The following is a 24,827-nucleotide window of genomic DNA, read 5'->3' as shown; positions in this document are numbered from 1 at the left end:
AAATCTGCTCTTTCCATGAATTCATGGCCTTCCTTCTGAGAACAGAGGTAACGCCTGGCCTGCCAGCATACAGGATACAATGCTAAGATGTTGGATGCTATAAGAGAGAAGGGAGGCTTCAGGGTTTTTTTTCCAGTCTTGCTTGCCCAGGAGATGGCACTGTGCAATAGTGGGATTTTTACCTGCAGCATTTGTGGTGTGACTGGTCCATGATTGAGACATGACAGATGAGTGAGGCTCTTGAGTCAGTAAAAGCAAAGTGGCTTGAACTTCCTTTAGGATGCCTCAGCACTCTATTCTGTGTAAAATGCATCATACTGTATATGCTGTAGGCAGGTTGGGTTTAAATCTGCCTTGCACTCCTGTGTTAGGGAACTGACGTTCATGCATACTCCAGTGCAGTCAGGATCAGAACTGGGTTTGTTGGGGGAAATTAATCTGGCCATGAATGAAATGGTGATGCCTTTGGAGCACCCGTACTTCCAAGGCTTTTGTGCAAGTCCTCTGTGTCCCTCTCGATAATTCCCAGACCTGCTGACAAAGGAGCCAAAACAGAGAGGTATATACATGTAGGATGTGCTGGAAAATTAGAAGGTTTTGTGGAGCCTCCATAGGATTCCCCTTTCTGTCCTGCATGCGGTGTGCTGTGCTCCTGTTAGAGTACCAATTGGTTTGGTTTAGTGCTTGTATATAAAACAGAGCTCTTTTTTAAGGAATCTGACCCCACCTGCAAATGCCTGACCTGACTTGTGCTGCCAAATGCAGGCCAATGCATCTGAGAGAAATCTCGAAAATTTTCCTGGTCTTCCGTTTTTTTAATGCTGATAACTTGAGACCGTTTCCATTTCTCCCTCCAATAACAGCCTGAGATTGGGAGCACATACAGATCTGTGGGGAATTAAGATCTTGGAATGGATATACTACTATACAAAATCTTAGGCAAGCTGATTAACCTTATTGTAATTCTCAAAAAGGTAAGGAGGGGTAATACTTTCTTAACACAGAGGTATTATGTTTGTAATATAGCTTAAAGCTAGAAATATTACGTGAATGCTGAATAGTTTTGTTGTTGTTAATGGAATCTTAAGTGGCCTATATGTCTATAACAAAGGCTTCTTAGCAAACACATGCCCTTTGAAATAGCCTGACCCTTTCCACTTTTTCAGAGACATTAATAGTTTCCTGGCTCAGTGTTTTAGGAAATGTCGTCATAGTCTGGAGGAACCAATAAAAACATAAGTCACCTATTTTGTCTGATCATTTTATGCCAGGGTATTTGAGGCTGGAAGCTGTGGAGGAGTAGGAGGGGACTGCTCTGTTTGTGTGGGTGGAAGATGTAAAAGTTTTAATACTGTTTTAGTATAACTTTGCATATTAAGACTCTAGAGCCATGTGAGAAGTAGTTTTGGTGGTTTTTTTAGTTCACAGGCAGGGGGGCTCTAGATAGTTCTGGCAACTAGTGTTTTTCCCCTTCCTAAGCCATTTATTGCTTCAGTGCCTAATGAAAGGGATGTTGTCTTTGGAGAAGAGTGTTTTGTTGGTTTCAGGCTTATATTGTCCTCTAATAGAGGCAAGAGATCTCTTAGACAGCAGTGCCTTAAAACAAATATTCGTAAACAATTACGGAAATATGATTGGTGGGACAATAGCTTATTGGATATGGTCAGTGCAGACCATTTCCGACTAGTAGAAAACGCAATTACTGAAATTAAGGAACTACTGTATGAAATCTCAGTACAAAGCATCATTACACAACACTGTGAAAAGCAAATGCTGAGTGTCTGTAACAGGCATCCAGTGACACGGTTCTCCATTATAAACACCGGCATTTATGTGGTTACATGCCATCCTGACATGGTTTTGATTTTCTCCTTTCTGAGGCAAAGCCTACAGCAAGCCTATTAGTGAGTGCTAACTGTGATCTCTCTGGTCTGTGGAGAGCAGAAATGCATGGCAGTTTTTCCCATACTGTGCTGTCTCCTCCTGCAAGCTTCAAACAGCCCCTCAGAGGTGGGGAGATCTGTGTTGTTACTAACTTACGTGTGGTTGCATGGAGCTGGAATAGACTGCCAGACCCCATTTTTCCTTCACCTCTTCCCAGAGCATCCTCCAGAGAGAACCAAAGTTTTTGCCCATTTTTGGGAGGTCATGCACTGTGTTTTCTCTTCTGTATTCCATCAGTGTTGGAGACCAGTCTAATGTTTGTCAGCAGTCTAGAGAAACTGAAGGATAACACTTACTTCATCCTGCACAGCTATCTTTTTGGAAATGAACTGTGGCAACAAGAGAGAACCACCACCACTGCAAGCTACACCATAATGTATTATGCAGACTCTTCACCTGCCCCCCCGCCCCCCAAACTAGAAAAATTAAACATTATTTCTTTTCAGTTTCTGCTGTAGCCTCAAACAGAGCTGATGCGCAGCTGTTCACTAAGAATTAAAAGTGTGTTTAGGCTGCAGTTCAGGTACTGTAGACCTCAATTTAAAAAATCCTTGAGGATTTCAGAAAGACACAAGAAGAGGGCATGGATCCTGAGTTACTTTGATCAGACTCCAGCCCGAAGGGGATGAAGTTGCTACTGATCTACTGTTTTTACGTTTTATGAATCCAACAAGGTGGTACCACAAGAGTTATATAGGAGGTCAACACCCCACAAATGAACCTTGATGTTCACTCTCGCCAGACATCTGTCTTTTGTGTTTTTTGGAGGCTTTTATCTCCACCTCTTAATTTAATGTGCCAAATGCTGGTTCTTATTCTTTCTCCCACCAGATCTGAGAGTGTATGCATCATCCCCCTGGCCAAGATGCTGCGCCCTGCTGCTTTCCACTCATGATCACCTCTTGGAGTTGTTGCATTTAGATTAGAAACAGTGGCTTCCCCTTGGTATTTGTTGGGATCTCTTATCCTTCTTCTTTGCGTGTACATTATGTCGGGTCAGGCCTAGATTTGTCACTGTGTACTGTGCCATAAGGTACCTCTTTCAAATTCCCTCTTAAACTGGAGCTGGATCTGTGTTCAGAGGAGTCCACTAGGTGCCAGGATCCCTAAGCACTGGGTGACACCAGGGTTGTTGATCAGTCCCAGAGCACAGTGTGCAGTCTCCAAAGCCTTTAAGTGTCTTGAGAACGGCCAACCTGAGGCACATTTCTTTCCCAAAGTAACACCATTGGAGTCCTGAAGAAACATGTGCATTGAGCAGGGTTCATACATGAAGGTGTGCGTACAACATTGCTATTGTTGCTCATCCCCACAAATTGAGAAAAAAGTGCCCATGTCAGGTGCTCCTACCAGCTATTCTGGGGCTTCTCAGCAGGCAAGGCTTGCCTTCTGACTGCTGTCTGCCATGCTCTGATTTCATCTCAGTCAAGGGAGTGTAGGCCTCAGGGAAGAAGTTTGGCTTCATCCCTGCAAGGTCTGGGGAAAGAAGAACTCTTCTCGGTTACGTACTTAGTTCAGTCATTTGCAAATGGGAACTTTCTGATGTTTATTGATGTGCAGTTAAACTGTCATGAGCTGTGCATGTACCTGTACTTTTAAAATAAATATCCTGCTCTCTCATCCAGCAGAAGAAATGTGACCTTGACAAGAACCAGATTTAAAAACATTATGATTTTTAATCCTCAGCTTGTCCCCTGCTCCCCTCCAGGGTTTTGGTGATGGCTAGAATTTCTTCACTGACTGTAAGGTTGTTTGTTTTTTTTAACAAGAGTGAAACTCTCCCAAACCAGAAACTCTCCAATCCTGCCTAAAGAGATTTAGTTAATTTGAAACTGTACAGAAGATGAAGGCAAGCTATTCCTTACACTGTATTCATATTCTCATGTCCTAACATACAACTTGGCTGTAGCAGTCATGTGAAAATGCATCCGACCTGTTCTGTTAGGCTGAATACCTGGGAGTCTCAGTGTCTACAGCAGATACAAGGAAAAGGCCTTGTCTTCAGACGTGTCCATGCAGGGCCTAGAACACATTTGGCTCCATGTAAGAAATAAAAATAATAGTAAGGCCAAAACCTCTCTGCCAGCTAGTGAAATGAAAATGCTGTACTTCACAGCTATGTCATTGGAGAATTATATTTCATTAGAGCTGATATTAAAAACCCTGATGTCAGTTGTGAAATGTGGCTGACTTCAAATTTGCAGAACACATAGGAAATTTTTTTGTAATGCATTGTCACTTTAGAAGTCTCGCAGTCCTTTAGGTTCACTCATAAAATTTCAAGCTCTCAGAAGAGGAAAACCCCAAGGCTATTTACCCCAAACTTTAAAAGCTTTGCTTCTACTAGCAAATGCCATTTTTATAGAGTATGTGCAAGTAACATTCTTGATGCTTTAAACAGTAGCAGTTGTTAGGACTTTCAGATTGGAGAACTGGATCAAGTAATCATGAGAAATAAGGTATTCTAGACACTTAAATGACAGCTTCTTAAAAGTCAGTGAGCTGTGTAGAGAATAGCAGTCCCAACTCTTACTGGCTATTAAATGCAAAAAAAAAAAAAAGCACCCTGTTTTGCCTTTTTTTCCTTCCCATTTGGTGGCTTACAGGCTTGCATTACTGGAAAGGAATATGTGCACAGCAGTTGTGTTGAGTTGGTTCCACGGGTCACTCAGCAGCAGAAGAGTTTCTATGTTGATCTTGTTTTCATAAAATCCTAAAGTACTTATAAATCAGACTGTTGTCTCTCTTAGTCACAGTAAAGACATGAGGGGTATATGCATGTGTCAGCTTTTCAGTTTCACACTTGTATGACTTTTTTAAAAGGTAAAAAAAAGTAATCTAACTAGCTTTTATTTTTGCTTGCTAGACAATATTTAAGTGTCCAGTGCAGTATGTGAGTAAGTTTACTTCTGTTACAGTGACATTTATTGTAGGAGATAGTAAATAATACATCATTCTGGGCAGGTTTTTCTGGTTTGCAGTTTTACTCACATGTGGAGAACTCATGAATGTACCTACATTATCATTTGCTAATAGAAAAATATATTATGGTTAAACAAGCAAATCCAAACTTTGTGGCCTGAACATGTGCTAATGGCTAGGTGCATGTCCTCTTCTGTTTGGGTATCTCCAGCTCTGCAGTAACCCCAGCCCCACGCTGTGGTCCCCACTGAAAGCACCTCTAGGCAATAGCCAGTGACTGCTGCATATAGTCAGAAGCAACGTTGGCGCTGTACCACCAAATAAGGCTTATAATGGCAGTGTTCACCTGTTGTTTTTTCTCCATGCGTGCTCTGATTATGATCTCCTTTTTTGCATTGATTTCTCACCAGATTTTTAGGAGATTACTATCTTCAGGACTTCTCTCTCTCTTTTGAAAATGGCCAGCAGTGATAAGGGACAATGTCTGATAGGCAGTTGTAAAAACATACCGTGCAAGACTTTTGTTAGGAAAGAGTCTTGAATTGACCTTGTAAAACCATTCTTACAGGTCTACCCAGATGTGCATAGCATTCCTTACAAATTCACTGTGGTTAATGGCATTAGAATGGTGAATCCTGGTAATATGAAGGCTGTTCATTGGACAGACAGGACTGAAATGCCAGTTAATCCCCGATCGGGCATTTTCAGCTGTTTCATTTTGAATTTGTCAGCTGATTTGTGTGAGCAGGTCATTGTCTCTTTGGTGAGGTAAAGGAGTGGGATGCTTGTGTAAGGGTTAGATCAGCCTGTGGGATCAGGGTCTGCTTAAGGGAGTTTGTATTTATCAGCAGGTTTGTATTAGAAGTCCCTGAAGTGTGCATGTGTTCAGCTTGTTAACTTCGTGCACTCAGGGAGTGTAAGATCAGGGATAAACCCACTTTTTTCCTTCTTTCTCTCTCTCTCTCTCTTTCTCTCTCTCTCTCTCTCTTTTTTTTTTTTTTAAATAATAAAGTCATTAAAACACTGTCTGGCAACAGAAAATGTTCCCAGCTTTTATGGATACATGGTCAGCCGTCTCTTGCTTGTTCCCTTATAAGCAATGTTCTTAACTGGACAAAGTTGCTACTATTTCAGGTCAGTATGTGTGTTTCCTCTTACAGTTGCCATGGTACTGGTAAGACAGCTATGTTCTATAGTTGTGTTTGTCCTCCTATAATATGCGAATTTTTATTTTCAGTGCTGTATTTGCAGAATAATAGTGCTTGCAGTATTTTTCCATATCTCACTGAAGTTGCCCCTTTTGGAGTTACTGCACTCGATTATTTCTTGTTTGTCATACGGCAGTCTGTTTTACATGCCCACCTTTGTGTCCATTAGAGTTAGTAGCTCCTAGGGCCTTTGTATTTTGAGTATTTTATAGCTTAGTGGGTACTTAAGGTTAGAGACATTATGTCATGGTTGCAATCTTACATAAATATAAACCACAGAGCCTAATCTAGCAGGTTTTTATACAATTTAATAAGCTTGGCTGAGCTACAGCTTATCTTTTAAGGAGGTGCCCGATATTGATTTAAAGGCTTCAGGTGATAGACAATCTAACAAAGATTAACTATACAAGTTATAGCTAATAAATTGTTACTGAGCTCTGTCACTGTTAAAAAATGTAGCTTTATTTAAAGCAAAGTGCAGCAAAACAACAGCAGCAGCAACTGTAGCCAAAATCAACCATTTCTTTTCTTTTTTTCTGTCGTCTTCTCTTCTCTCCCTATAGTGAGATTTTCATCATGCTAGTTGAAATCAAATATCTCAGTACTTCAGCTTTCACTTTTTGGTATGACAGAAATAACTTTAGACAAGCCTGAAAGGCTTCCCAAGTAAATTTCACTATTTGGAGCATGCTGGAATATCTAGAAATGAGTCAAGTGTAGAGCAGCCCAAGACACGCTGACGCCAGTGTTGAGCCCCAGCTTTCCTCTGCCACGGGTTCCCATTTCTTTAATGACACCTACAGTTGGTTCACTGAGAATCAGACAGTTTTACTGACTGACATTAGTCTGCTTACAACAGAATAAATTGTAGTGAGGTGTCTTAAGGCTCTCTTACCCCTCCATGCAGGGTTCAGGGGAAATATAATATTGAAGGAAGCAAGAATTTTATAGAAATTTTTTTAAGTCAGATTTTTATGTTGCTGTTTTATGCTTAGCCAGACCAATTAAAGCAAATCTGTTTTGCCTTTGCACCTCTTTGTTTTGCCTTTTGGGGTTTTTTTTTGTTTTTAAAGTAGCATCCCTAAGAGTTACTGGTGGCTCTCATTGAAGTCGCTGGGAACACTAGAAATATAAATCAGCTTTGGAGGAAATGGTGAAAAGGGAAGAAGCCCGCAGTTACCAAAACCTAGTTGGCTGATGCTGAGTCAGCAGAGGGTTCATCAACTTCATCAACTTTATTAGCAGTGGATGTAAGAAAGATGCAGAAGCATTATCTGCTGCTGCAGAATGCTGATTTTGAGAATAACAACAACTCAGTTGCCCCCTTCAGTTACAGCAGTGGCAGACCCACAGGTTGGGTTGGGGGTGGCACTGCTTCTCACAGGGTCTCTAAAATTTAATCAGGGGAGAAGGGGGCACAAAAACCCCATCCTTCTGTGTAGTTTAAATTTGCTCCTTGCTGGACAGTGTTTAAGGGCATCTAAATTAAAAAAATATTTAAAAATGGAACAGCTGCTTTCAGCTGTTTCCTTAATCTTGCTAACCTGAAGTCATCCCTGAGTAGTTTTCGGGGCAGAGAAATCTGCAATAACACCTTTACACTTTGCCAACCAAAACTATTTAAAGAGAGCTAGTGTTTTCTGTTGTGCCTATTTATATTGATATGCCCTCATAGGTTTTCTTTTAAGGTTTCGTAAGAAGAACAGAAGAGACATTTTTCCCCCAGGTATGCATATAACAGTTAAGTTTCTACACTTGAGATGTTGGTTTTCTGATTATGATCAACTAGCATTCAAGTTAGTAGAAACTTGACTAAGAATCAACCCAAATCTTGGTCACAGTGGAGGCAGGTGGCATCTGTTTCTTGGAAGAGCCATTTCTCATCACAGATGTAATCTGAAGACGATTGCCATTGTTTTGTTCTTAATTTATATGCAGTTTGTAAGCTAGTTTTTGTACTTGGTAAGAACATGTGGACTTGGACCATTTTAAGTCTTTCAGGATTTGGGGTTTATTGCTACTGTAAAATGCTTTCCTAACAGCCTTCCTTTAATTGGCTTTCTGCATTTATTTAGTGCTTATTATTTTGAAATTGATATGCATCACTGTCATTTCCTGACAAATTATGAAACAGGCTTTCAAGTAATCAGCGCGTTGTTTTTGTAAAGAGAGGGATCCTTAATTCCTTCTGTTTTCTTTTCTTGGCTTGTATGTCTTCTGGTGTGCTTTAAGTGATGCATAATTATATTAAGTGATACAGAATACCAAGAACTCAATTAACTTGAACGGATCTGCTGTGAATAGACTCTGTGTATAAAACAATACAATTATGTGCTGTCAATTAAGAGGTTAAATAAGTTTCTAATTTAAGAAACAAGGTGGAAAGGCTGCGAATTGTCTGAAGATACTTGGGGCTGCGTCTTTCCAGGAGCTGAAGGTCAGCAAGGTAGCCCACGGTCATATGGGTAAACTGGGTATCACATAGTACCTGGGACCTGTGGGGCTAATGCCGCTACTGCTTGTTTGCTTACATATGACTCTGTGTCCCCATGTTCCCAAATCCTGCCTTTTGAACTGTACCTTAGGCAAAACACCTTGCTTGATCCTAATGGTATAGATGGCATTTAGGACTGCGATGTAACTTTTTAGCAGAATCTGTAGTCAGTGGTGGAAGTCAGAAGAGCATCAGAGAGAAAGATGTTTTAGCCCTTTAACTTTAAAGAAATACTGACATCCGCTCAGCTGAGCTCCCAGATTTGCATTTGGCAAAAGGCAGATTATATAAGCAGCAGTAATTTTCCCCACGCTTGGAAGGAATTGGTTGAAAAGCTTTGCAATTCCCCACAAGTGCACCAGGCTGCTGCGTGCAGTGCTCAGTCAGAAAGCAAAAATAAGTTTTGGCAGGAGCGTGATCAGCCAGCCCAGCTCTGCATGTCCACATTGGCCAGGGAGGCATGTTTGGTCCGCCAGCCACCTTTTCTTCCAAGGTGATGTGCTGGACCAGCTGAAAGGATCCCATGTGTCAAAGCCAGCGCGTGAGCTCTGGGTTGGGCCAGGCTGAAGGTACCATGGTCAGGGCGAATGTTAAATGAGATTTATGGAGTTCTTTGCCAGATAATAAGCTAACATTTAAAAAGATTACAGGCAAATGCTTAATGCATCCACTTCTAAAAAAACGGGTACTGGAATTTGGAAAATTCATCTTTGCATTTGGCTGGAATTTATTTTCATGCTTTCTGTGAGGACTGGTCTGATCTCAGTGCCTCTGTTTGTATTTCTAATACAGATGCCTTTCATTCTTCCTCTAAATTATACCAAATGCTCAATAGGAAAAGCAGATGTTCACTAATTACAATAAATAAATAAATTGTAAAGAAAGCTGGGGGCATAGCAGGGCATTTTAGTTGCCAGGTCACTCTTGCCTGGGAAGATCTGCTAGGTTATGTGAGCACAGACAAAGGCAGACAGGTGATCCCAACTAGTACCCGCCCTGGGCTCCTCCCAGGCTTTCAGCCCACCAAAGGCCCACCTCCACAAGCCCAGAAGAGCACAGAGACAGGCAGAAACCTGAACTAAGGACTTGGAGGAAGGGACACCCGGTCTGGGCCCTTCCCAGGGCTGTTGCAGGACAGCCTCAGCCCCAGGGTGCAGACCTGAAACCCTTCAAGATGAGTCAATGCCAGAGCACCTTTCAGAGTGAGCGGGGGTTGCTGCTGAGGCATGCAGCACACAGGATGGGATGCAGGGGAAGACTATTTTGGGATTGCACAGGACTTATTATGGGATGTTTCAGGCAAGAACCAAAGGCAGGTAAAGGGAGGCATTTTGGTAATTTGGGGAGGAACAAGTATGGGAAAATGGAGGGCTCAGGGCATAAAAAGGGCCAACTGTATCAAAATACTTAGCAGGTCAGTATGCTTGTCTGGCCGTGCCCTGTGCCTGACAGGACAGTCTGTGCTGTTGACTTGTATTCCTTTCTACCTCTTTCCTGGGTGAAGGAGTCTCTATTCTATGTGTCTAAATGGGGGTCTGAATACAGCAACCACAGTGCAGCAGCTGGAGCAAGCGAGGGTCTGGCTGCCGGCAGCTGGACTGGGACTGCGGGCTGCAGGGCCCGTGTGCCTGGGTGCCAGCACCTGGGGACACCCAAGTGAATGAAACTGACTGCCAGACACTGGGGTGGGACCAGAAGCCAGAGACCATGCATCCCTGGTGCAGCACCCAGAGCAATTGCAGGTGTGCAGCTAACTGTGGAAGCAGTAGCAAAGATTGGGTCAGGGCGTAGGTGAAATGGTCTGGGAGCCAGGTACATGTGTGCGGAGCAGGGAAGTCCCAGGCAGCATTAGGTGTCTGTGTGACGATCTGTGCCAGACTGTGGGGCAGTGCCCTTGGGGTCTGGTATGTCCAGATGCCAGCAACTGGGAGGCCTGGGATCGAGGAGTAGTTACTCAGCAGGCTGAGTGTCTGAGCCCAGCTGCTGAAGGGATCCGTACTGTCCTTGTGCATGGGCGTGTGTGTGCTTAGATTGGATATTAGGAAAAATTTCTTCACTGAGAGTGGTCAGGCACTGGAACAGGCTGCCCAGAGACGTGGTAGAGTCCCCATCCCTGGAGATATTTAAAAGACCTGTAGACATGGCACTTCAGGGCATGGTTTAGGGGGCATGGTGGTGTTGCGTTGGTGGTTGGACTTGACGATCCTAGAGGTCTCTTCCAACCTTAATGCATCTATGATTCTGTGGTGTACATATATATTCTCATTAGTGGACCTCTTCCTGTTCAGCCAGAGGGCGGCTGTGTGTTACCTGTGTGGTGGCTGTATGTATCTGTGTATGTGCGGTGTGTGCATGTGCTCTGAGAGTGTTTGCGCCTACTGAGAATACATTTTGAGCCTTGGTACTGTTTGCACCTGGGAGCATGGAGCAGTGGCAGCCTCACCTCTTTTGGGCTGCCAGTTCAGGCCTATTGTCCTAATTCTCCTAACAAGATCCCCCTGACATCGTATAAATTATGAACATACCAATGGAAAGATGTTAGAGAGTGGTAATCATATATGTTTTTGGCTTTTGTACAATACCAGGTGAGCAGCTGCGTCTTGAGCTAATAGTATTGATGCAAAGGCAGTGAAGGAAGCAATATGGCCAAACTGACTTTTTAGAACATTGACAATTAAGCGGTGACATCCTGTTGTGCTTCTTTTAAGCCTTTTCATTCCCCCTATGAAAGGTTGTCCTTTGGCATCCTTTTAATTTCCCCTGTGCCATTGCATTTGGCTGTTTCTCATAATGCTGTAATCAGCACCTAAAAAACTTTGATAAGAGGATTAGTAGCATTAGAAGACAACTTCTGTCTCTTGATGGACTTGATCATAAAAACTCATCACAGACAATGCAAATAAAATCTGTCTATGAATTCCAAAGATTGTTTTAAAAAAAATCTTTTTTTAAAAATGGTGCTTATTTTGCAGCTGGATGTAACCACCTCTTTCCTTGATCATTAGCTAATTTGACTTGTTAGAGTTTGCCTAGTGGCTAGTTTTTAACACTGCTCTTGCGAAAGCATCTTAATCGTAGTTACCTTCCTTTGAGTTTTAAAATCTTGCTGGTTTGGATGACCCATAAAAGTTTTAAAAGTTAAAACAAAAAGCAGCTCCCTTGCCACAAAACAAGTTTCTAGCTTGACTTTTCCTCCATTTGAAAAACTTCTGGCGGTTCAGTTAGAAGACAGACAGAAGAAAGAGTTGTGTGGAGAAAATACAGCTACTTACTCAGGTATCACCAAAGGGGGAATCTGGAGAGGCAGAAATAGTCTAAGCTGGGATTTGGACAAGCTAGCAGTGGGGGAAGATGGACGACTTCCTATCTTTTAGTGAGCTTAAATGGCCAAGACTTAAGTTTTATGTCCTTAGCAGAAGGCGACACCCTGAAGAATTCTATGGAGGAGGGAATAAGGAAGAAGGAGGGCTTTCATTGTTACTTTAGGAGAAAGACGACTTGTTTGTTAAGCACTGACTGTGCAGCATTGGTTTTAATGCCATACAAGGTGAATTCAGCCACACTGGATTGCTCAGTTGAGGTAACTAAGTGTATTTTATGATAAATGCACGTTTTTTGAAGGCTTTGTGTAAGCTCGTGTGTGAGAATCCTTTAATGCAGGTCTGTCTGTTTAATATCCCATCAGGTGCTGATGTTAAATTTGGCTGCTAGTTTTGAAGGGTTTTGATGATGGATTGCCTGGAGTCTGAGAGCAGTGACCTCTGGAATAGTGTCAGTTTGAAGCCTGTCTTTACAAGCATACTAAAACTGTTAAATATGGTAACTGAAGCAGCATGTGAGATCCCATCATTTGACTCAGTGGCTGTGAGACCTTCATCTCATCGTACTCTTCATAGCATTTGTTTTCATTCTAGCAATGGAAGCTGGATTTGGAACATTGTTTTCATAGCAATTGAGAAATCCCTCAGGAGGGAGCCCTACAATAGCTTATTTAAGGGGTTAACTCCTTGTTATGTTAGTTAGCTCTTATTTAACTCTGATGGCTGTCTGGGTTTTGGATTAGGAATACCAGGGCTTTTCCCAACACCTTCTGGTGCATCAAATGGTATGAAAGGTATGAGTACAGAGTAAGGGTTCATGTAATTATAGTGCCCACTGCTCCTTAAACCTGCATCTGCTTCTTAAGGAAATCTAGCCACTAGTTCTGGGTTTTTTTTGTTTCCTGTTTTTCCAGAGAAAAATATGTCATGCGTGTGCATTAGCCCAATTTTACATATGGTTAGTTTGTTCTATGTTTGTCTTTTCTGGTCATCTCTGAAAAATAAATAAAAAAAAAAAAAAATCAAAGTCTTGTTGTCTGAAAAGAAACTGCAAACACAGTAGTGTTTTACATGATATTGCTACATTTTAGTAATTTCTTCGACTTGCTGGCCACTTGATTTTTACTCCCACCAACTCTACAGTGTTTGGGTGACAAGAGAAAGGGGTCCTGAGCTGATTGGTGCAACATGAGAGGTATTAGTTAGCAGGAGTCAGATTTGGATGTCAGGAACATCTTATATTTCTACCCTCATTTGAAGACCATAGGATTGTGGAGGTGATGAGGAAAAACAGACATCAAGTTTGTCTCTCTTCAGTTTCTTCGAGTTCCTACCTAGTGTACAGACAAAGCACATTTCACAAAGTCACAGAAATGACAAACATACACCTCCTAACTGACGTGGGATTTTCCCTAGATTATGAAAGGCCTACTTCCTCTCCTGTCAGCTGGTTTTTTAGCTGGTAATTTGAGACTGGCTGGTTTATCCCCTTCCATGTCTTACACCTTTCACCTTCTCTGTTCACCTTTGAGAAAATAAAAAATAGCAGAGCTAGCTGGTTTAGCAGAAGGCATGTGAGCATCACTTGACCATCTTCTAGCCTACTCTGAGCCACATTTGCAGTAACCAGCCTAGAGAGATGAGCATTGCATGTCACTGTTTAGAGCAGTAGGACTTTAGGATGAAGCATGGCTTGATGTAAACTGTGTCCAGCAATTAAAGGCGAGCATGTTGCATACAGTTTTACTGAGGCTGATGATTTCAGCAGAGATTTCTGTTGCTGATTTTATTTGGGTCTAGGCTGAAGAAGAAGAAAATATGCTGTGCGCTTCTCACAGTTTAGCTAGAACTGTAGAAGTCAAATTGAGGGGGTTTTTTGAGAGGTTCAGTTACAACTCACTTTCCTGATCTCTGCTTGTTCTTTTTGGAGTTTGTTGAGGACAGTAATTTGGTAAGGACATGGAGATTTACCACCTGGGCACACCTGCACTGTGGGTTGATGTAGACTGGATTGGTGGCTGGTGGTTGCCTCTGAGCTCAGAGCTGCCAGATGCATCTACAGTGGTTGCGGGATGGGAGCTATAGAAAGATGCTGCTTTTCTGTCTGCATCCTGAAACCGCACCATGATTCTCCCCAACAAGTTCCTTTTGTGTCTCTGAGGATCCACGGTTTTCCTGGGCATTAAAAAAAGACTTGCAATGTACATCTTTACTCATTTGCACTCAATTTAGTGCTTGACTCAAAAAATACGTGGAGTGAAACTCATGGAGTGAAGCTCGTACAGTGAGCAGGAAGCAGCTGCTGTCAGAGGGACTTTTTCCTCTCTTTGGTATCATCTACTTTTCACTGTGGACAGCTTTTCTCTATCGTCTCCTCTGACTGTAAGGCTTCTTTTCTTTTTTTTTTGTGGCCAGGACAAGCTTATTGCTGGTTAGGTTGTATTAGCTGGGAGGTTATGATATGAGTGTGGATGTGGCTACTTCTGTACCTGAAGAATGAGAGGCAGCAGTAGCAGGTACTGGCAAGTGCTGAATGAACACTTTCTGGGCTTGAAAGGGAAACCAGAAGCCGTTCTAAGAAATTAGTAATTCCGTTTTGTTATCCCTCCCCTTGGTGAATGCAGATTCTTTACCCCCATGTGCATGCTTCTGCTTCTGGTGCACCAGCTTCAGAGCTGCTGTGTCTTTTACAGTGTTATCTGAAAACCTGTCCTACACACATGACGTGAAGTATGTTCACCATCAGTCTTGAAAAGGGTCCTTTTCTGCTGCTTTGTCCTTGGTGGAAAACACACAATGTGGTTTTGTGGGTTGTTTGGAGTTTGGTTTTTTGTGTTGTTTTTGTTTAAACAGAATATTTGATAAAATACATTATTTAGGAATGAAAAGTTCCTTGGTAATGTCTAGGCCAGTCAAACATTTTCATAGTTAATAAGTCTGTGCTTAAAAACCAGCCTTTTGTGAGACTAAATTCACATCTTTCCATGTCTATCAGAGACTTTATTTCAGGCTTTTTTTTTTTTTTTTGGTTCATGGCTCTACATTTTTGATTCAGTTTAAACTGTCCTCAGAGACTTCTAAAACATCTTTAACTGTTTCTACTGGGGGCAGAGAGATGCATTCATGGAACCGTGTCTCCAGATAAGCTGGAGACTGTATAGTGTGGGGAGCAAGATGCTCATAATTCCACTTAAGTTCCTTCAGCTGTAGCTTTTTTTGAGAATTTTTTTTTCTTTTTTTTCCCATGCAAAAGAAAATGCAGTTCTTGTTTTGGGAAGGTTTTTTTGACTTTTTTTTTTTAATTAAAGCTTGTTAGTTATTGGTATTTTCTCTGAGGAGTTAAGAAATCATATTCAAGTTATATGTGTAGATCTAAAGTGCTGCCTTGCATTTTTTGGAGGGAAAGATGACTTAGCTGTTTAGAGGAAAAACTGCTCATCTACCCGCAGAATTTGTGATTTCACGTTCTTTGAGAGAAGTCTGCTGTATGTGATGAATTTTATATGTGATGTATTGTTTTATGATGTTAAAACCTGCTTGTAAAGTACGAGGAGAGTGGGAAGGTAGAATACTTCGTAAGAAATAATAAAGGATGTGAAATTTTAATTCTGGAAGGATATTTCCAACATTAGGTGCTTGTGAAAATGTAGCAAAATGCTTTATCTTAGTGTATATATATTGAGGAAGTCTAATGTCAGATTCCTTTTGTGTTCTTTAATGGAAAAATTTCTGTAACTAGAAACTAGATTTTGGATTTAACAAAATCAGTAGGAAATTTGTCATTGAATTCTGTGTGACTAGGATTTGGCTTGTAGTGTTTATGGCACTTGGGCTGGATTCTTCTCCTGGCCACGCTGGTGAAGCTTCAAAACCGTCTGCTGGCCACTGGCCATAATCCACAGTGGTAGGTTACTGTACATGCTAAATCTCTTTGGAAAGCTTTTATTTGATAAGGAAAGCTTTGGAAAGATTGTCTCTACTGATGGCAAGCCTCAGGCCATCCCATCAGACAAAGAAAGGCAAGGTGTTCCTTATGTACTTAGCACAGAGATACAGAGAACTTCATAGATAAAAACCAGCTTATTAAGCTTCATCCAAGAATTGCTTTAGAGAAAATAGAAACTATGCTTCAAATTTGTCTGCTTTCCCTTTGTGTGGATCATCAGTGAAGTATTAGTTCAGATGCTTCTAGGAAGACACATCGTCATCTCAGATGGTTCTTGTGAGTCTGCATTGCCCGTTTGGACAGGTGTTTGTGGGCAGAATTGGAGGAAGATTCTGTCTTCTGGCATTGCTGAAATGCTAGAACTGTGTTCGTTATTCTGTTAATGTGATAGCCAGACAGCAAGTGGTTAATAATTCAGCCCTTCCACTTTTGGCATTAATTAAGAGAGCAGAATTGATACACATGTTAATTATTCTATTACATTTTTTCCCAAAAGCAAAATTCCCAAATTACAGTGATTTCATGGAAGTATTGCAGCAATGCTTTTTAATCAGAAACCTTAACAGCAAGAGGATGAAAATGACTATCCATAGAGGGAATGCATTACAGACCACCAAACATCAAGAAATATCCATAATAGGAATGCTGTTTTATAGTCTTTTTAGTTTGAAGCCAACAGATCTAATGATCCTGTTACACAACATACTTATGCACTTTGGTAAGTTTTGAACACTAGACTCCCCAGGGAGTTTAAAAGAAAGGAAATAAAAAGCCCCTGACACTAGTTTTGTTGACAACCTTCCAACCTGCGAGCAGCTCTTGTGATACTTGTATGGTTTAGGAAACAAAATATAAAAACTGTCTGCAAGGGCATGGGATCCCAGCTTTTCTGCAAAATATAAAAATTTCTTATCATTTTATAGGATGTGAATTGCCAGGGCTAGAAGCTGTGAAATTTGCACATCAGTTTTTGGAACATAGCTTCAGACAGTTGCCAGTGAAATGCACTTTACCTAGAATTATAAGTGAATCTCACAAGACTTTACATCACCTGTATTGTAGAGTTACTGCGCTTACACCTGAAGAATACTTCATAATGTTGTGTTCAATCTACTACATGATTGGCAGAGCTTCAGAAACACTGTGGTCTGTAAAACTGCATTAAATGTTTTCCCATGCTTCAACTGATGATAAGTCTTTACTTTTAAAACACAAAAGAAATTATTAGTCACTGTAAGTAAATGGAATTGATCTAATTGCTGTATTGGTTCCATTTTCAGGTTTATTCTATTTAGCTATAAGCATCGGTATTGGCCTTATTTGAAGACTTTGGTTAGGATTTCTTTGCACTAACAGGAGAATTTCTGTATAAGTGAAAAGCACAGTAAAGACTCCCAGCAAGCTGGCCGAGCTAATAGGGTTGAGGTGTGAGAGAGACGTGAATGATCAGGATCAGCTAGAGGATGGGAGAAACTGGCAGATTCAGGGTGAGAGACTCAGGAGCAAACAAGAACCCAATCATTTTTAAAATAGATTACACAGCAACGCAGAGGAGTACAATTAGTCTTATGAAGACAGGCCTTCCTTTACTACTACTATGGGTGTTCCTCCCACGTCTTTAGCATCCTTCCTAACAGGAAGCATCCTTCCTTTACTGGTTCATCCTGGAGCCGGTTAATTGGGATGAAGCTATTAAAATGTCACACTAGGAAAAAGTTTGTGAAATATCACATAATTTGAGCTTTTGAAGTATAAATGAGATGTTTGTTTACCTGACTTTGTAACCACTTGCCTGCTTTCATGACTTAAAAGTCTTGGCATGGTGATGCAAGATGTTGTCAACCTTCTAGTTCATTTCTTTAGGTAGCTGCTGCTTCCTTAGGAATGTAATTTATTGCTTTTGTGCTTACTTTTCTGCAGCTACATCAATGTGATGTAACATGAACTTCAGCTACAATGAAGCAGGTCAGAGCTGTGTACTGCCTTTCGCATAATGAACTATGTCTCTTTGTCATCTCTGAATGCAAGACAGGAGAAACTCCAATTAACCTGTAGGCTTTTGTCCCCCATCTCTTGTTTCTTCATGGCTAACCGAGGTGGTGGATCTCTACAGCCATCACCAAGGATTGATCAGAGGGTGTTACTGGAAGCCAGCTATGAAGAGCTCCTGTTTGTATGTAAAGTAGAAGTCAATCAAGTCAATCCTCAAACTTTACCATCTTTTTTGTATTGCAACGAGATCTTAAGGAACTGGAGTTCAAAAGCAAGTTAAAAGTACAATGAAACAGCGTTGTTAGATTATTGTAGCCCAAATATATTTTTCTTCATTTGTAGTTTGAATGAATTAAACAATTAAGCAAAAAGCTATCAAACTAAACATCTTTGGCTCGTATAAGGCAAACATCCATTTTTGGAAGAGTAGCAGGGGGGTTAGGCTGTCTTTTAAATTGCTTGCTACATTTACTTCCTTAGGAAGTTAATTTGTATTGGATTAAATTTTTAGATGGAGGGAATGCCTTACAAAGGGGGATCCCATGCACCACTTTCCTCCTCCCTCCACTCTGCACACAGGCAGCTGGAGTGGATGGCGCTCACCCTCACACGCTCAGCTGCTCCTCTTGTCTTGGCAGGCCAGTGTTCCTCTGGAATTTGTTGCTTTGTGCTTGAGGTTACTCAAGCCTTTCTAATTTACATCACTTTTTTTGTGAATTTTAACTTTTGCGTTTTCTTGTAGTTTTTAATTTCTGTTGCTGAGGGACAGACTGGTTTCCAGCCTCATGTTTCTTACTTGGTGGAGTTTTAGCCAGATGTAAGCTATGAGAGCTCCATTCCTTGGTGAGGAGATGCACCTCCTTGTTTACTGGGCGAAGAGCATAATCTGCTTACATGTGGTGTGTCAAGAGCCTAGGGCCAGAGTGCATTGCCAAGAAGTGATCCAAAACTTCCTTCTCAGCAGGCCTTTTCCCTCTGTTTGACACATAAGCGGTCAGACTGAACATCTTCACTCACAAAAGAAAATGCAGGATGATGATACTAGCTGATAGCATCTCTGTTGTGGCATGGGATTGCTTCACATAAAGAAATCTGTTCCATCACTGTGGTTTGGCCATTCACAGAAAGTACCTCTGGTTTATAGTGAACCATGATGACTAATGAGGAGATCCCCACTGAGGCCAATTTAGAGCCTTGCAGTGGCTCCCTCCTCAGAAGAAGCAGAGCAAAAGCTGTGTCTTCCACCTTAGTGACTCGCTGCAATTGAGTAGGGTGGGTTTTTTGAAGCATACATTGTGTTCCCTATAGACCATCCTGTATGTCTGCATTTGTCAGCGTTCCTGATCCTTTGTACCTTAACCTTTTTAAGGTCCATCTTATGCTCAGTTCACATGAGTCAGGGAGGGCTTGTGTTCCCTGTGACAGTTCTGAAGACTCTGAAGAGCGCTGTGTCAGTGCTTGGAGCCTTGCTTTGCTGCAGGTGTGACCCTGTCCAGCTCTGCCCCTCTTTCTGTGACTCCACTGGCCAGAATGCCTGTGCCCTGCGCAGGGACTGGGCTGTCTGCGCAGGGACTGGGCTGTCTGCGCAGGGACTGGGCTGTCTGCGCAGGGACTGGGCTGTCTGCGCAGGGACTGGGCTGTCTGCGCAGGGACTGGGCTGTTTGCGCAGGGACTGGGCTGTTTGCGGTCCCACAGACACCCTATTCTTGGTAAACCGCTGTCCTGCAGCCTGTTTTACGTTCCTGTTCTTGACCAGTCTCATTCAGTGTCCTCAGAGGATGTCAGACAGCTTGTGGGGATGGAATAGACTTGCAGGGACTCCAGGAACAAGGCATGGTTGTACAGGCAAGCTTACTGATTTTCCATGAGTCTCAGAGGTAGATCCCTGTCACCCAGCGGTCCTTGATTCATATCTGGTACTTCAGAAGGGTGCCTCTTCAATATGGAAGAGGTTTGTTTTGAGGTCACTTTAGGCCCACATCTAAAAGGGTGTTCGTTTTTCTGCATCTGTGTTGTATTGTGTGTTTCTGTGCTAATATACTTGCAGAAATGCACCATAAACTGAGCTCTTCGCATCTATAACTATGGGTTATAGTTAAGTTTCTGAATGATCTGGTGACACTTTCTGAGAGGAACTGGATAATTCTGTGTCACCTTTATTGGGTCCTGAAAGTTCTCACAAACAAAAAATGAGTGGAAGGCTGCCTGCTCCCTATTGGTTTGCAGAGGATTACGTTTTTGACAGGCTATCCTTTCTGCTGAAAAGTAAATTTGAAGAGGCTGAGACTATAACTACTGACCAGCTCTCTCAGTGCCATGTTGCTGATACACAGATGTTTTCCCAGGTGCAACATTTGTCCTGGACTAACTTCCTTTGAGTGTGTGTCAAATTGCGCATCAGGTCAGGAAATTAAGCTACTGTCTTTTGATCCTTTCCCCTCTTCTCAGGTATTTCTGTACTTGTCTGAAGAACTTCCATGCTAGCGGTAGAAGGTGTTTTCTGCACCTGCCCCCAAGGGGTTTAAGCTATAGGAGAATGCATTACTCTGCATTTCCATCTTAAAAAGGGACTTATATACCACTGGCTTAGCTCAGAGGTGGTCACATTGGGTAACAGATTGTCATTCTTATATTGTTGTTAGTGTGCTGGGGTACAGGTGCTGGTGGAGATTGGGATTTGTTCCTTCCATGAATACAGGTAGCATCTCTAAATTAATATTCCCGATCCCAAGGTCTGTAGAGCAGCTAACAAGACCCACATCTCTGCTAAGCACTGTTGAAAAGGATGCCAGGTGGGATTTGGTTCTTGCTGCAGAATGGCTCTGCAGTCACTGTGCTGCTGGAGAATCAGAGATCCTGTTTTGGGTGAGATGGGCAGGGGAAGGACATACTAATGAGGTCCCTCATAGCATTACTGTGCAGGTGAACAGTCATTTAGAGAAGAAAGGAACATTTTTCTCCACTAACTGGAGTTTATTTTCTTTAGGCACGAACACAACTAACTTTCCGGTCTTTTTACTCCTAGGATCATGCTAGGAAAATGATAAGATTGTACATTTTAGAGAAACAAGTGTGATCCACTAGTTCTTTTAATCACATGCCCATAGTGCAGAAGGCCTGAAGATGATGCTGCTGGAGCTGCCAGTCCTGACAGGAACTGGGCCCAAGTGACCACTCCCACGTGCATCTATGGCATGATGAGCATTAAGGTGACATGTTACAAGGAATCCTTAGTTATGTGACAGTGGCCATCTTTTTAAATTAATAAAATAATAATAAAAAAGAACCATCTCTTCTTCAATTCCTAGCACAGACAGTTTGGATTAACTGGCTGAGGTGAACTGTTGCCTTGACCTGTAGTGATGTTGATGGTTAAGATTTGTCAGCTGCCCATTTTTCCACTGGCAAAACAAACTTTAAGTAGCTTTTTCATATAGCCACCTTCAAGTTACCTTTTCTGTGGTTCTCTTAAGTATGTGTAGTCTCTTTTCATTTCTTCTTCTTTTTTTTTTAACCTCATCTTAAGAGAAAAGAAAAACCAAAACCTACATTTGCCCACAGCGGTGATGACTGTGCTATTTTCTTTCCTCTAATTAGTTTAGGACCACACACAGGAGAGCAACACTGGGAAAGGTCAGTGGTGACACTGGGCAATGTGCTAAACCTTGCATAGCAATGCTATAAAGTATATTGTAGCAAACACAGAAGAGACTAATTGCTCAACTTTTCTATCCAAAAGTGGGGATGATGGTGTTTCCTTAGTCTCTAGGATTGGCTGTGTTCACTAATGCTTGGTGATTAACTTCTGTGGGGAATAGACGGTAGAGGGGCCTTTGGATCCTTCTGTGAAAATGTGTAATTTTGAGCTATTTTGCATCTGGAAGGAAGAAAGTTCCAAATTTTGAGGTCAACCGTACTAACAAAACCTCTGCAGATATATTTTTAGTTCACCAAATGAAAGTCAGATTTGGCTGGTGAAGAACGGGTTTCCTTCTGCGAAGTGCGTTACCTGATACTTTATTACAAAATGAAGTGTTTTGTTTCCCATTTTTCTTGAAACTGGCAAACTGTAAAACTTCCAGTTTGCACTTGGCCTAGGAGAAGACTTCCTCCTGCTTTCCCCTCAAATTCTTGTATGTAGCTTGTCAGTAGCTTTATGGTATTGTGGAAAAGTTGCTGTTCTCATGAAGAAAACGGAAGAATTGCTAATTCTTGTATAGATTCAAAGTTGCAGATGTTTGTTATTGTCTTCTCAAGAATTAAATTTAATTGTTATATGCTACTAAGACTTTAAGATCGTCAAGGGAACATTATCTCACTATAAAAATAATTGAAACCTCCTTTCAGGATAATGCACGTGTAGCTAATATAGACATTGGCCACAGACGTTGAATTTGGGGATTTTAAGAGTTAAGGTATTTTTTGAGTGCTGTGGTGTGATCTCATGTCAGTGGGTATAATTCCATTGACTTCAGCTGAATTTGTTCTGTTCTCGTCTGTGAGATCACAGTCCCTAAAACCAAATTGCTAATATTTTTGTCATGTTTTATGCCTGTCTCTTAGGGCATGGGAATGTATGAATAGAAGAACTTTTTAGTACACTGAGTTTTCAGAATGCTGCTTTGAGCTGGGTTTATTTCAGTTCTGTGTAGATTTACAAAGCCGGGGGACAGAGCAATGTGTTGGCCTTGGGATGTGCTGGGGTTTGTGTTTGTTCTCTTGCAGAACTTAATGTGGATGCTTATGTTTTGGAATGTGTAGACTTGGAGCTGAATGGTTCTCTGTGCTCTGGTGTGGCGTACCTGCCTCTTGAGATTTTGTGTCCTATCAGCTTTTCAATACAATTCTGGACTTTTATGAATCAAGTGGTCCAGGCTCCAGGATAATACCCAGATCTCAGTGTAGTGGAGCTTCACTACATCAAGAATTTTTTTTCTTTTTAGTTGGGCACGAGACCTTGCCTGCGTGAGATGGGACTGATCAAAAGCTGCTTTATCTTTCTATGGCCCTAAAAACTATGGTTTTCTGGTGCTGAAAAACCAAAAGGGTTTTTGCTAAAAGCTGATACCTTTTCTGAAAGACTGAGTAATTGCAAGTACAGTTTTCTGGATTTGTGGTTGATAAGTGCATTAAAAAGTGTATGCTGCTCTATGAGTTCTGCTGATAAAAGTCACTATAAGCAGTATTGTACTTTTAAAGTTATTTATTCCTTAGTAGTTAATTTACCTCTAAGAGAAGAAAATGTGAAAATGTTGAGCTCAGAGTATTGTATGAGTATCCAGTCTTCCTCAGCTGCTCAGAGCAACTTGCAACTTACTGGGGGGGGCGGGGGGGAAAGAAAGAAGTTTCTTGGGGGGGTCACTCTAAACCTGTTTAACCCAAGTGAAATAAAAAAGCCCACTAAAGTATTTCAGTGATGTATTAAGTGCTAGTTAGCGTGAAATTGATGGGTTTCCCAGCAGTCAAGGTGATAGGGGACCAATACAGGACTTTTTTCTGTTATGAGTTGTCAGTGTGGTCCATATGAGCTTGTCATAGAGTATACAAAATGCAAATGATGCCAGCTGCCCCCAACTATGGGTCGTAATGCTGCAGCTGAAGTGCCTGTGTTTTAGGGTCTACAGATACTTGTCCTTGAGGTCAGCACAGTAGAAAAAATGTGAAGAAATTTGAATATAGGATCACAGCTTCCTCAGCAAGAGGCATAAAATTCTAGGCCCATTGTATGTATCTTCTGCTTTTTTTCTGTATCGTTGATGTTTCTCAAACCTTTTATTTTCCAGTGAATTTCCCCTGTGGGGCTGTGGCATGTGAGAACAGAAGGATAATCTTCAGCATTTAGAAAATGTTTAAAGTGCATACTTCAAGTATATAGAGTCGATTTCTTCCATGTGTGAAGGGAGAAACCCAGGGGTGAGGCTCATCTGCATGGGAGAGGCCTCAAGGTGGTCAAAAGCAGAAATGCTTGACAGTTCACGCAGCTTGCTCTCAGCAGAGCATGTCAATAGGATAGGGAGGATTTTCAGAAGTAGTCATCAGTAGTTTGATTTTCTTCCCATTGAAGTAGGTTATTTGTTTTGGAGGGTTTTGTTGTTGTTTTTTTCTACTAAATTCTCTGGGAGTGGATCTGAACCAAACTAAGTACTCCTGTAATTCTTGTTTTTCAAATGTAGTGGCCATGTTTCTTGAAGAGCACTGGAAAGTTACGCCTATAGTTCTCTCTATATGTTCACAAGTGTGCATGTGTGTGTACTCTACAAGTGTGGATTTTGCCATGACTGGTTCCTGCTATGTTCCTTTATTGAATCTAAGTACAGCTTTAACCCCAGCATGATTTGTGTGTGGGTTTTGTGTTTTCGATTTTTTTGAATAGTGTGTTTTAATTCCTGCTAAACATTGTTTACTTCCTGCCTATGAATGGTAAAACCTCAATGTCTGCTTTTCATATAATGTTTCCAGGAACCTCATGCAATCCCAATAGTATGCCCTAGGGAATAGCTTATGAGGTCAGCCTTGCTGCTTACTTATCTTGGGATTCAGCCCTTCCGCCCTTGTTCTTCAATAGTAGCATTCTTGGTTCAAAGCCACTATTGAAAGGTGGAGGTAGCATGGAGAACCCATATGGTTCACCTGGAGATGACAGTGTTGTGGTGTGGGGAAGGCATTATAGGCAGCCTTGGGGGCATTTGGTAACTTTTTACATTCCGCTATAAGGATGAGGAGTTTTCTCCTTTGATGAGGATCAGATGGGATTTAAAACACCTCTGGCAGGTTACATATTAACATGTATTTTGGTCCTTGATCATTAGCACCTTGACACAGCTGAAGGGTAAGACATGCAGTACTTTGAAGACCATAATAGCTGAGTAAGCTGCAAGTGAAGAGGGCATTCAGCCACCACTTAAAATGATTGTTTATGTGCAAGATCTGCCTTGCTTTTTCTGATAGGTAACTCAAAAATCTTTCTCATGTGCCGATTTCATTGTTCTCTATTTATTACA

General features: G+C 41.6%; 2 protein-coding genes across 10 annotated transcripts in view; one reads left to right on the top strand and one right to left on the bottom strand.

The window, feature by feature from the left end:
- Positions 1–24,827, top strand: part of CMSS1 (cms1 ribosomal small subunit homolog) — a 254,267-nt gene that overhangs the window by 169,902 nt on the left and 59,538 nt on the right. The window contains exon 1 of one of the 8 annotated variants that reach the window (XM_064467388.1): positions 17,755–17,799. The exons of the other annotated variants lie outside the window; for them this stretch is intronic. Coding sequence (XP_064323458.1) covers positions 17,775–17,799 — 25 coding nt within the window. The 5' untranslated portion in view covers positions 17,755–17,774. Of the gene's footprint in view, positions 1–17,754; positions 17,800–24,827 lie in introns of those variants that run through there. 8 annotated transcript variants of the gene reach the window in all.
- The window catches only part of FILIP1L (filamin A interacting protein 1 like), a 215,869-nt gene that overhangs the window by 168,065 nt on the left and 22,977 nt on the right, over positions 1–24,827 (bottom strand). The gene's annotated exons all lie outside the window — the stretch shown is intronic.

Source organism: Phalacrocorax carbo, chromosome 1 (genome assembly GCF_963921805.1).
Source record: "Phalacrocorax carbo chromosome 1, bPhaCar2.1, whole genome shotgun sequence".
Taxonomy (NCBI): Eukaryota; Metazoa; Chordata; class Aves; order Suliformes; family Phalacrocoracidae; genus Phalacrocorax; species Phalacrocorax carbo.
The sequence above is the reverse complement of the archived record's forward strand: the minus strand, read 5'-3'. Positions and strand labels throughout refer to the sequence as shown.